General features: G+C 36.7%; 2 protein-coding genes across 10 annotated transcripts in view; both read right to left on the bottom strand.

Moving 5' to 3' along the window:
• Positions 1 to 1,557: 1,557 nt before the first annotated feature.
• dleu7 (deleted in lymphocytic leukemia 7) lies at positions 1,558 to 4,166 on the bottom strand. The gene is made up of 2 exons (XM_051110721.1): positions 3,653 to 4,166; positions 1,558 to 2,653 (listed from the first exon to the last, which is right to left on the bottom strand). Exons 1-2 carry the CDS (start codon positions 3,950 to 3,952, stop codon positions 2,447 to 2,449), a joined length of 507 nt encoding a protein of 168 aa, XP_050966678.1. The 5' UTR covers positions 3,953 to 4,166; the 3' UTR covers positions 1,558 to 2,446.
• Positions 4,167 to 6,832: 2,666 nt separating this feature from the next.
• The window catches only part of agpat3 (1-acylglycerol-3-phosphate O-acyltransferase 3), a 29,295-nt gene continuing 23,768 nt past the window's right edge, over positions 6,833 to 12,359 (bottom strand). For all 9 annotated transcript variants that reach the window (XM_051110017.1, XM_051110062.1, XM_051110042.1 and 6 more), the window contains exons 7-10: positions 12,078 to 12,180; positions 11,193 to 11,268; positions 10,887 to 11,085; positions 6,833 to 8,932 (exon numbers count right to left, since the gene is read on the bottom strand). In XM_051110017.1, coding sequence (XP_050965974.1) covers positions 8,841 to 8,932; positions 10,887 to 11,085; positions 11,193 to 11,268; positions 12,078 to 12,180 — 470 coding nt within the window. In that variant the 3' untranslated portion in view covers positions 6,833 to 8,840. The remainder of the gene's footprint in view (positions 8,933 to 10,886; positions 11,086 to 11,192; positions 11,269 to 12,077; positions 12,181 to 12,359) is intronic.

Raw genomic sequence — 12,359 nt, 5'->3', positions numbered from 1 at the left:
AGCCAATATAAGATGTGAATCAGATGACACGTGATGCCATCTAATGGATTCCCCAATCTGAGTGATTTTGTGTCAGTCACAGAGCACATAAAATGTGTGCATGGCGTCCTCTACTGATCAAACTTGATATTGACAGCCTCAGAACGACTTTATTCATCCTAAACGAGTGTTTCTCACACTTTTTGAATGAATTCCCGCTCTTTTACCTACACAATATAACACATTTCTTGTATTTTTGCTGATTGTTAAAACTATCCACCATATTTTTCATCGCGGAAGTAAGCCGTTATCTGTGGATGAGCGAGACTTCCGGTTCATTAGCTGCTGTAGGGAAATAATAAGTAGAATAAAGTGCAGTAAACGGTAAAACTGTTTGCACTACAAACCAGTGCGTTCATAATTAAGATAATATATTAAAATAATATGTTAAGACACATCAGTTTGCAAAACAAGCGGTTTTGTACGACACCGGAAGCCAGAACCATTACATTTACAAATGGCCGCGCCCACTCCTACGGCAAAAATGAGGTGGATATTATGACAAAATGTGACCCTGGATCACAAAACCAGTCATAAGGGTCAATTTTTCAAAATGGAGATGTATACATCATCTGAAAGCTGAATATCTAAGCTTTCCAATGATGTATGGTTTGTTAGGATAGGCTAATATTTGGTCGAGATACAACTATTTGAAAATCTGGAATCTGAGGGTGCAAAAAATCAAAATATTGAGAAAATTGCCTTTAAAGTTGTCCAAATACAGTTCTTAACAATGTATATTACTAATCAAAAATTAAGTTTTCATACATTTACAGTAGGGATTTTACAAAATATCTTCATGGAACATGATCTTTACTTAATTTCCTAATGATTTTTGCCATAAAAGAAAAATCAATAATTTTGACCCATACAATGTGTTTTTGGCTATTGCTACAAATAAACCTCAGCGACTTAAGACTGGTTTTGTGGTCCAGGGTCACAAATGTGTTTTTTTCTCCCCCGAAATTGGGATTACGATATATTTTAATTAACCACAATTCAAGAACTGTATCGTCTTCAATAAAAACAATAGTTACTACCTAATATCCCAGATTACATTTAGAGTTTATGTGTTTAGGTTTAATTTAAGTTTGGATTGTTTTAGGTTAATTTAAATGCTTTAAAATACTTTGCATACTTAAAATAAGTCATCCTGTCCTAGCTTTTTTTTTCAGGTTAACCAACTAGTACTTTGTAAATCTACATTTCATAACAAAATAGTTCTTCTGTTACAAGTAATTCAAGATTTCTTATGTTCTTCAATAAACTGTCAATACAGTGTGTGTGTGCGCATGTGTGTTCACTTCTCACTGCTGTGTGTGTACACTCGTGATGGGTTAAATGCAGAGGGCCAATTTCGACTATGGGTCACCATAGTTGACAATACGTTGTCACTTTCACTTTCACTTTAAAATACTTGTTAGCTTATAATTTTAGTTATTTTTAACAGTCATAAATTAGACCACAATACACAATAGGATCTAAATCCTTTTAATCTTGAACAGTTTATTTCATCATTCAAAACTAACAATTTTACATTTGGGAAACATTTCTTTCTTTAAAATAAATACCACTTTGTTCTGTATGTATTTTGTTTGATATGTAATTTCCCAATAAATTTTGGGCCACAGCATCCTTGTTAATTCACATTAGACCCAAAAAACACTTGAAATGTCTTCAGAGAGTGGAGCACAAGGATTTTACATTAGTAAAAAGCTGGTTTTGTGCACCATCTAGTGACAAGACAGGATTCTACACATGCTACATTATCATTTGCACACTTCAAACGCTTACATTGATTTCTAAATGCTCAAACCAACATCAACGAGCCAAACTTAAATACATAATCAAATATTCGGGATTGTGTTTGTTGTAACACTGAAAATGTTTTTATTCGGAACACAGTTACACTATGATGTCATAACATTGGAATACACATATACTAATGCATATTTTCGCACACCCTCCCCCACCCAATTCACTCCTTAACTTTGTTTTTTAGCAGGTGACAAAGGCAGCCACACCAGCCCATCCTGAGGCGTGACAGCCATCCCACCCGCTGAGCTGAGAGTGGATTCAGCACCATCAGCTGTTAGACTCGTTTTACCTGTACAGTCAGCTGTGCACAACCCATGATACTGGTATGTGTCAAGAGAATGCTGTTTTTAGGTTTGAGTACTGACTCATGCAAAGCAATAAATACGAAGCCAACCCTATAGACAGCTATCATGGCAAAACACTTCTTAACACTGAAGCATCAATATACTTATCACATTTACAGATGATTCAGAGATAGTTCATGGCTTGTTTCTTTCCTGAGAAAAAAAAAAGTAGTGTCCTAACTCAGATCTGCTTCATCTCTCCTGAGGTAGCTCCGTGGAATACACAAAGTGAAATCTACAGATCTTCAGATTTCTGGGAAAGAGTTTGAAAGCTCCCTCAGTTTGTGAGTTGTCTCGACATCTGAGAGATTGTTTTCCTCTCGTACGTATGCAAGTAGGTTACCCACGATAAGTCGAAGACAGTCTCGGAGTTCCCTCAAGTCTCTGTCCGAGCGAGAACCACCTTCGGCAATAGCCATTCTCAAGCATATGTTCTTCAAGTCAACACTGTCCTGAGGGACACAAATATGAATCATTAAAAAGAGCTCATAAATATAATCACATGCAAACAAGGGCAAATAAGTTTAGCATCCACATACATGTTCGGAGACACTCGACTGAATATTTATGAGTGTATACAGATATATGGCTATAGATATAAACACTGTTGGGGGTAATGCATTACAAGTAACGCGAGTTACGTAATCAATTTACTTTTTCAAATAAGAGTTACTTTGTTTTCCCATTTATTGACTATGACAGCTCTCCTGTACCTGTGTTGAGAGAAATTGGAGAGCAGAGGCAAACTCAGAATATGCCGCAAACATTCAATAATGAAATGTTAAATACTAAATATATCCTTTATGTATTTAATTGTATTTACTTATGTTTTTGCTGCTGACCTTCGAAGTAAAAATGATTTTAAACTAACATTAAACTTACACTAACATGTGTTGAACTTTCTGTTCCACTGTACAGAATTGAATTTAAATTTCCTTCAGCCTGATTCATTTCACTTTTGGTGTGAAAGGGCTTTTACGTTTGCTAAAAATAGAACTTTAATATATATAACACAAACAAGCATGCCAGCCCCAGATAAAAGTAACGCAAATGTAACGTAATGCGTTACTTTACACAGAATTAACTAAGTACTTAGTTACTTTTTAGGGAGTAATGCAATATTGTAATGCATTACTTTTTAAAAGTAACACTGGATATAGATGGGAATTGAACTGGTTAGCAAGCAGACATCAAACATGGGGACTCTTGTTTACAAAGCATCCCAGGATGCACCTGCTTCAATCTAGACAAAAGGCTGGCTGCTTTCAAACTAACAGACATTATATAACTCCCATACTTCTATCAGCGTTATTCGATAGTCTAAACGGCTTTTACTATTAGACTAAAATGCTACAAATCAAGCATATTTTGCTATTAGGGTACCTGACGTGACAATTCGAGTCGTTACAGCACAACATTTCCCCAGTCTCTTATCAAGAGAGACATCTTACCTTGCGCTTGAGCGAACTCTTTCCGTAAGACGGATTTTTTATAAAATCTTCCTCTATAGATATGAGTTGCGTGAGTATCTCCAGCAGTCGCGTTAGGCAGTTCTCTCTGGCTCTCTCCGCAATCGTTCTCAGCCTGCGGGGCTCCTTCATCAAATCGCCCGGGCGAACAGCTTCTTTACCGGTTGGTAAAGCACCTGAACGCTGGTCCTCGCCATCTCTATTACTGGTCGTCGCATGAGCTCGCATTTCATTAAGGATGTTTAAAGCATCGATTTGATGTGTTAAAGAGCAGAGCCCCATGTCTGTCACCTGGTTGAGGACAGATCGGCAGCCTTGAGCAGAGTCACTGTTGAGCCAGAGAAAGACAGAGATACGAGGCTCTGCTCAAAACAACGTGACAAATGCCGGTTTTAAGTGTTTTTTTGCTGGGGCAGACAGTTTCTTAAACGACTTCCCCATTGTTTGTGTCTGGAGTGGATGAGCGTGTGCTTACACATGCAAATGTGACTTGATAGTCCTGCCTCCTCTATCGAGGTGCTCAGAAAAGGCGGTTAACTGAAGGTGGGGATGGTGTTTCACACCAGCTGAGGTGTTGTTTTGTTTTGAATAAACACAAAAAACAGAAAGCAGTTAGCATTTGAAACCCTTATTTTATCATTTATCCGAACCCGCTAATAAAAACCCCACTTAAGCCTGCTGAAATAAAAAACAATGGACACCTTTAGAAAATGGCTTTACTGGTTATAAATGGACTTGTATTGGTGGCTTATTAAAACTACTAAATCCTAATGGAATATGTCCCAAAACACACTACAGAAAACCATTTTTAATGATGGTTTGAAATAGTATTTGTAGTGGAAACCATTAGAATTTCTGTGATGGCCTGAACTAAGTTTGCTGGTCTCCCAGCCAGATCAGGTTGGTTTAAGACGTTTTTTTCCCAGCAGTGCATTTGGTGAATGTATTACTAATGTCATGGCTCTAAGTGCTGCTTTTATTTTTGTTATTCTGCAAAAACGAAACAAAAAAAAAGAACCAAAACGGATGACATCATGCAACCAGTGTCACACGATTCCCAAGAAGAGGTCACAGCTGACACTGTCCTGACAGGCAGTGCTGGCATTTCGCAACACAAAAATGAGATTTCCTCTGAAATTAAAGTACCCAACTGCATTTTCTGATGGAAAGTGTCAAAGTTCAGACATGCTTACTCATTATTACTACTATCTACATTTCAGAAGTAATCAAAAAAGCTTAAGTCTTCAGATCATAAGTTTTAAGACTCAACAGACTTTTGTCAGATATTTGGGGCATTCTACAGAATTGGTCCAAACTTCTGTCACACAACCAAAAAACTAATTTAAAAAGCATTTAAGTATTCACATCATAGATGTTTACTAAGATCCTTCTATAGACCATTTCGCTAGATGTAAACAACACTGGTCCAGAAGCACTTCCTGTTTTTTTGTTTTTTATTTTTTATTTTATTTCACATATACAAATACATCTTAAAGGTGCTAATGTCACATTTTCATCCAGTCAAATGTTATGTTGGATGTATTTTTTTGTGATGTTTGTGTAAAGTTAAAAAAAAAGAAACAGAAAGTGTATCAGGACCAGTATGTTTACATCTGACGAAATGGTCTATTATATATTGAAACCCACACTAATATTTAAAACATCAGTAAGCTTAATATAAAATCATCATTCATTGGATCTTTCCATTGAGAGGTGGCTGTCCTGAACCCTAACCCCTTAATTTTGAACTTATGAAAATGATGTTGAAATAATTTTTGTATTTTTTTTTTTCCATTGTTGTTTAAAAGTATCTTTTTGATTCTTTTATTTTATATTTTCTGTTATATAAAAAAACTGTCCCGCATTTTCATATCACTACCGAAACAGTGTGTTTTAGTCCACTGGCTGAGACTGATTTTAACTACACCCCTACATTTATGATTAGTAAATATTTATGTGTCACTCTCTCTCTCATAGCTACAAGGTGTGTGTAGATAGGCATGATGGGCATTTTGAGGTAAATGTGTTCAAAACCTAAAAATCTGTGTGTAACTTTAAGGAATGTCACTACTGAACATCTTTTTTCTGCAATAGGGCACACTTTTTTGGGAATTATTTCATAACATTTATTAGGCCACGTTCACACAGCAACAGAATATGGTTGTCAATACCGTTTTTGAGTCCTTAATATGGTTATGTTCACACACAGTACGGTTATTTACGTGTGTAACAACCGTATTCTGTTAACAAACTCACACCCGTAAATTTTCAGGACTCACAACTGGATTCTTGGAACACCCGCGCTGTGTGAACGGAACAGGACTGAACAACTTGTTGTCCATCATGTCATTTAGTGTGAGAGATCCGCCCTGACTCCCGTTTGACTCCCGTTGCACGTTCATACAGACAATATTCGACAATCGACTGTTAGCTGCTGTGTGAACCAGACATTTCGAGACTCACACCAGTAAGCAAATGCGGTTGTCAATCCCAAAAACTGACAGTGTGAACGTGGCCTTACTTTTTATACGTGTACCACTTTTCAGAACCGTGCTAGCTAACCATGTGCTGATTAGCATCTTTGAGCTAGGTTCAAAAGTATCTAATAACTGTCACGACCAAAACATTTGGTGGAGTTTCGGTAGTGGCGTCTTTGGATTTTTTTGTGTTATCCCATAAAATTGTGACTACCGTAACAGTCACATAAGAAACATGTCATCATTGTTTCGGTAGTGACAAAAGGTAAACACATAATCCTGATATTTGGGGGAAATGCAATTTTAGTTCAGTTATGCAATTTTTTGTGTTTTTGTTTTTTTAGTATGCAAGTTAAAATTCTGTAATGTGATGTGGTCGCTACCAAAACATTTGGGGAGAGGACAAATATTCAGAAACTTTCTGAAAATACAATATGAGAATTAACCGCACGATTACTGGAAATGTGTACCTTGCATATTATACAATATCCATACATGGATTTTTTTTTTGTAAAAAGACATTTTCCAAGACATTTCTAAGCCTTAATTCTAAATTCTGTAGTATGACCAATATACTTGTCTTGCAACTTATTCCAGTTAATGCTTTTTTCATTGTACTCATATATAAAAATCACATTCCTATGGAGTACCTGGTTATTCATTTAATGAAATAAAACAACTCCAGTTCCAATCATACACTGAATGCTTTAATTGTTCTGAAAGAAAATACAAAAAAAGTTGTAGTGATTTTAACACTAACTTTTTAGGTCTGCTTGGTCTCCATTCACACACTGCTTTTTTTGGGAGGTCAGATACACTCTCAGTAGTCTTTAGCATCTGTTCGCGCCACTTAGTCTGTGCTCTAAAAACTCAATCTTCTCAGTCCTATACTTCAGTATAAAGCAGCAACATTTATTACAAGCAGTGGGAATTCTGGCCCCAGATCAGGTATCACATTCATAACAGCATTAGAGTACAAGAACTAATCTTGGCTCAGAGTCCTACCCTGTCCATAGTGGTATTAACTACAATCACAGATCTCAGATCAGCAAGCTTTAAAAAAAAAAAAATCAGTATCATCTTCTAAAAACAAACACTTAGCTGTTGGCATTCACAGCTTTTTGTGAAATTAATAAATTCAGTCTCCCAAAAATATCTTGTGAAAATAAAATACAACTCAACTCAATATTCCTTCAAACAGGTTATGGTTTTAAAAAAAAAAAAAAAAAAAAAAAAAAAAAAGGTCAGTCTTGTACAGTATTTTAGTTTTTTGAACTTTGGTCTTTGATCCAAATTATAAACCTCATCTGCTACACCCATGTCACATTTTCCAATCCCATGTCGAGCAGCTTTCAGACAAACAGCACCTGTGATCTACACGTGATTCGAGGGTCAGAAAACCTCTGCACAGTATGTGAAAATCACAACCACACGGGACTCTTAAGAGCGCCACACAAATGAAGCTGCATTTTTCTGTTCCGTTAAGGCTTGAACAGGTTTCCTGTTTCGTCATGAAAAAACACCAAGTTGCACACTGAAAACAATGAGTGATGTGCAAGAGAGATAAATGTGTGCAAGAACCATAAAGGTGCTTTCAATTCAGATGGATTTGGGTCTAGAAGAAGCTTCTAGAGTTTATTTACAAACCATTAGTGTCATCAGATTACACTAAACAGGTTTCATTCTCTCTTTATTGATACAACTCATTGCTTTCTTCTTGGTCATTCAGCTACTCTCACAATCTCATTCATCTAACCCTTGTATTTCATCAGTTACACAAGGGTAGAGAGGCTGGGCAACTGTATTATGGTCCATGGGTCTTTCATTTTTTTGACAAAACTGCAGACTAACTAAAGAGAAGCTCTAGGTGGAGTACATTGGTAGAAAACATTTATCGCTTAGTCAGCATAGCCAGTAATACAATGGTGACGTAGTGGGTTTAAGACACCATTGTGAAGTTACAGAAGACATGCTTTTCTTTAGTAACCCTGCTCAGTCCATATCTAGTACCATCACAGTGAACAGTTTTCACCAACATCACTCCAGCGGTTCATTTGTCGGGTAGGGGCCGTGTCATGACCATCATCGCTGATTGGCTGGGGTTTGTCTTTCTCAACCGCAGCATGCTCTTCCAGCTTGTGATGTGAAATTCTGATCGTGGAAAATCAGTCCAAGTGACTCAGTGTGGTTTTGGGTGAAAATGCAAAGAGGAACGTTGTGGAAAAATGACTACTGATATTGTAGATGCAATGAAGGAAGTGTTAAAGCACTTCAGAAGATTAATATTAATGGAGAACTATGACAAGAAGTGGGCTTGTTTGGGAAATGGGCAGGTCTTATGGTTTTAAACAGGAGGGACAAGTCACTGATAGGTCGATTAGCATCAGTGGTTGGTCTCTCTACGCCATCTCGCCATCTCGATCCGCAGCTGACGAGTGTTTCTTCTCCTCTATTTTCCATTTAGTTGGTTCATAAAAATGATCATAATGTTTATAGACTAGCGTTTTAAGTTAAATCTACAGTTATATCCCTATATACCTCCCAATGCTGAGATTTTATTATTTCATTATTTTTTTTGTATTACTTTTTTTTGTAAAAAGAAGGATAACTGCACACAGGGCAGCTCTGTGCCTGAGGCTGGACTGCAGGGTGAGCGTTACAGTGGCCACACGGTGTTGACACGGTGAAAATGGTTAGTTCTCCTTCTTGGCTTCTACGTTGCCGTAGCTGGATCCGGTCTTCTTGACTTCGGTTACACCGATGAGCCGACGAACTGCTACAGAAGCTGTGGAAAGAGAAATGGTGACAGGAATATCACATCAGCTGAGGGATAAAAAATTGAGAGAAAGTTAAAGCACTAGTGAAATCACAAAAGGTCAGAAAGCTCTTGGATTTCATCAAAAATATCTTAATTCGCGTTCTGAAGATGATTGAAGGTCTTACGGGTTTGGAATGACATGAGGTTGATTAATTAATGAAAGAATTTTCATTTCTAGATCAACTATCTCTTTAAGTTTTGGCAAAAAAATAATAGTCTGAAACAAATATATTATGGTTTCAGCCAGTAGTTTTCAGAGGGCTTGACCAAAACATCACATTGCGCTTCTCCAATGGCATGTTTTGACTATCCGCATGCTTCATGCACACAACATGGATAACAGGATAAAGATATCAGCTTTGTCGACACATTTTACGCTAAAGCAATTCGTAAAAATTGTTTGCCTGAAATACTAAATATATACTACAACTGGATTAATTTATCAACTTATTTATCAACTTACTTTCAGTTTCGGGTTTTCAGGTAATTTAGAAAAGAAAGACTGTAAATATTAAAAATGTGTAAGAAGTCTTAAAGTAGTTCACTTTCAAAACAAAAATTTACAGATAATGTACTCGCCCCATTGTCATCCAAGATGTTCATGTCTTTCTTTCTTCAGTCGATAAGAAATTGTTTCTTGAGGAAAATCTCCATATAGTGGACTTCAATGGTGCCTCCAAGTTTGTACTTTCAAAATGCAGTTTATATACTTTTTAACTTTTATACAATTTATATACTTTTTAACCAAAAACGCCAATCTAGTCTATTATCTGTGATGCACATGTGAACTCTGTGTAATACAGTATGTCAACAAACTCCAATTTCATTTTCTTCTCCAACTTAAAAATCATTGATTTTTGATTATCGTTGATTTTTGAATCTGGTATTGAACCAGATTACACAGACTACACATGCGCTTCGCAGAGACATGACCAATCGTTTGCTAGATAAGACCGTTCTTCCTCGGCTGGGATCATTTAGAGCCCTTTGATGCTGCATTTACACTGCACTTTGGAAGTTCAAACTCGCGGACACCATAGAAGTCCACTATATTGAGATAATTCCTGAAATGTTTTCACCAAGAAACATAATTCTTTATCGACTGAAGAGAGAAAGACATGAACACCTTGGATCACAACAGGTATTAAATTATCCGCTAGAGGGCGCATATTCAAAACAAACACGAAACAAAGGCATAGTTTGATGACGCCGTGATTGAGTGTGGAATCATGGGACTCGGGCAGAAATCATGTTCATTGATGAGCTAATGTATTAAAAACTTATTGAGGTCATTGTAGTATGAAGCAGGGTGGGGCTGAAAGTCATAGAAGCGAAATGAGGCTGCTGGAGTGATTGCTAATGAGAGACGAGAGCGATACACAGCTCAAAAGCAGTGGAGCTTTTATTATGCCATAGTCGACCACTTACACTTCTTCTGGACGTACTTATGTAGGAAAAAGCAGCGCTGTTATATCATACTAGATACATTTGAGTGTGTTGAAGCGTTGTTATAATGCTACTCTGTGTGTTCGTCAACTGTCTACTAAAATGCATAACATATTGGGGATACCATGTTTTCTACAAAATAAAACCGGAAAAATCGAAGGTGTATGACGTCATTGGCAGGCAACACAATGACACAGCCCGTTATGCCAGTTAAAATTTGCTAATTTCTCTAGATTTAAACATTCTTCGAAACATTTGGGATAATGTAAGAACACAAAATATATAACATTGATCTAGTGGATTTTGGATATTTTAATAAAAAAAAATTGTGCCTTTAAATGTATAAACCACACAGATCTCTGCAGTAACAGATATGATTAATAGTCCATTTAATCTACAATTCATTGGGTCTTTATGAACAAGCTACGAAAACTTCAAACCACTATGAGAGCTCATGAAGGAAACAATGACTGACCGACAATAAGGAAGATCATAAAGCCAATGATGAGGAGGGGAGAGCCGCTGACTAAGACGTCCCAGGCAAAGTTAATAAGCGGAGAAAGCAGGAGAGTAGCCCAAAACAGGAAATTCAGCAGTGTCCAAAGTCGACGTTTGGGTTTGATGATGGGGCCGGGGAAACAGCCCTCCTTTTCATATTGTTCTTGTAATGCATCCTTTAAAGACAGAGACATGGCATAAATGAATAAACCAGATGCAAACAGGTTCAAATAAAACAATTAAACTCAAAAAGCCCAGTTCTAAGTAACCCGGGGCTTTATACCTTCTCTTGATAGAGCTTGTGTAACCAGTCAGCGCACTCCTTTTCATCATCAGGAATCTCCTCCACAGGGAAACGCCTGTGGACAGAACAGTGAGGGGTCAGAGCAGCACATGATACACTCCAATAGAGGGCGCTGCAACCGCATGTAGCACTCAGCACAGGAGGTGCTTAACTAGGTACAACCTTAATCCAAATATTTAAGGAGATCTAAGAGACCTCTTAGTTACAACCTTAATCCAAATATTTAAAGAGATCTCAGGTCAGCAGTAAGAAACAAAACACTCAGTTTGTGACTGAGAACCTGGACACTCATAATCATTTATCATAATATATCCACCTTCAATTAAAATCTCATGTTAGATTTTGGAAGTAAAGCAACTAATTTATTAAACGAATTGAAATATGTGACCCTGGACCACAAAACCAGTCATAAGGGTCAATTTTTTAAAACTGAGATTTATACATCATCTGAAAAATGAAAAAATAAGCTTTCCATTGATGTATGTTTTGTTGGGACAACATTTGGCCAAGATACAAATATTTGAAAATCTGGAATCAGAGGGTGCAAAAACTCAACACAATGGGGAAAAAAAAAAAAAAAAAAAAAAAAAAAAAAATCACCTTTAAATTTGTCCAAAGTTCTTAGCAATGCACATTACTAATCAAAATGTAAGTTTTGATATATTTACGGTAGGAAATGTACTAAATATCTTCATTAAACATGATCTTTACTTAATATCCTAATGATTTTTGGCATAAAAGAAAAATCTATAATTTTGACCCATACAATATATTGTTGTCTATTGCTAGAAATATACTTGTGCTACTTAAGACTGGTTTTGTGGTCTATGGTCACATATAGTGAAGTTCAGCTCTGTGACTCACCTGACGCTCAAGTCTGCCATGTATTTCTTCCCGTTGACGATGCCCAGCAGGGTCGGGTTCTGCTTGTCTTTGAAGTTCAGCGTGACATCATACACAGCTTTCACTGTTGAAACAGTAGAAATATTGATGTTTTGTAAAATTTTGATGTTAAGTAATGAAATATTACAAAAATACAATGTATAGAACTTAAAGTTCATCCAAAAATGAAACTTCTGTCTTCATTTACTCATGCTGATGTCATTCATCCTGTTTTTGTCTATGCAATGGAAGTCAAATGCTTAG

Source organism: Labeo rohita, chromosome 1, assembly GCF_022985175.1.
Source record: "Labeo rohita strain BAU-BD-2019 chromosome 1, IGBB_LRoh.1.0, whole genome shotgun sequence".
NCBI classification, from domain to species: Eukaryota; Metazoa; Chordata; class Actinopteri; order Cypriniformes; family Cyprinidae; genus Labeo; species Labeo rohita.
This window is presented reverse-complemented; position numbering and strand designations above follow the sequence as displayed.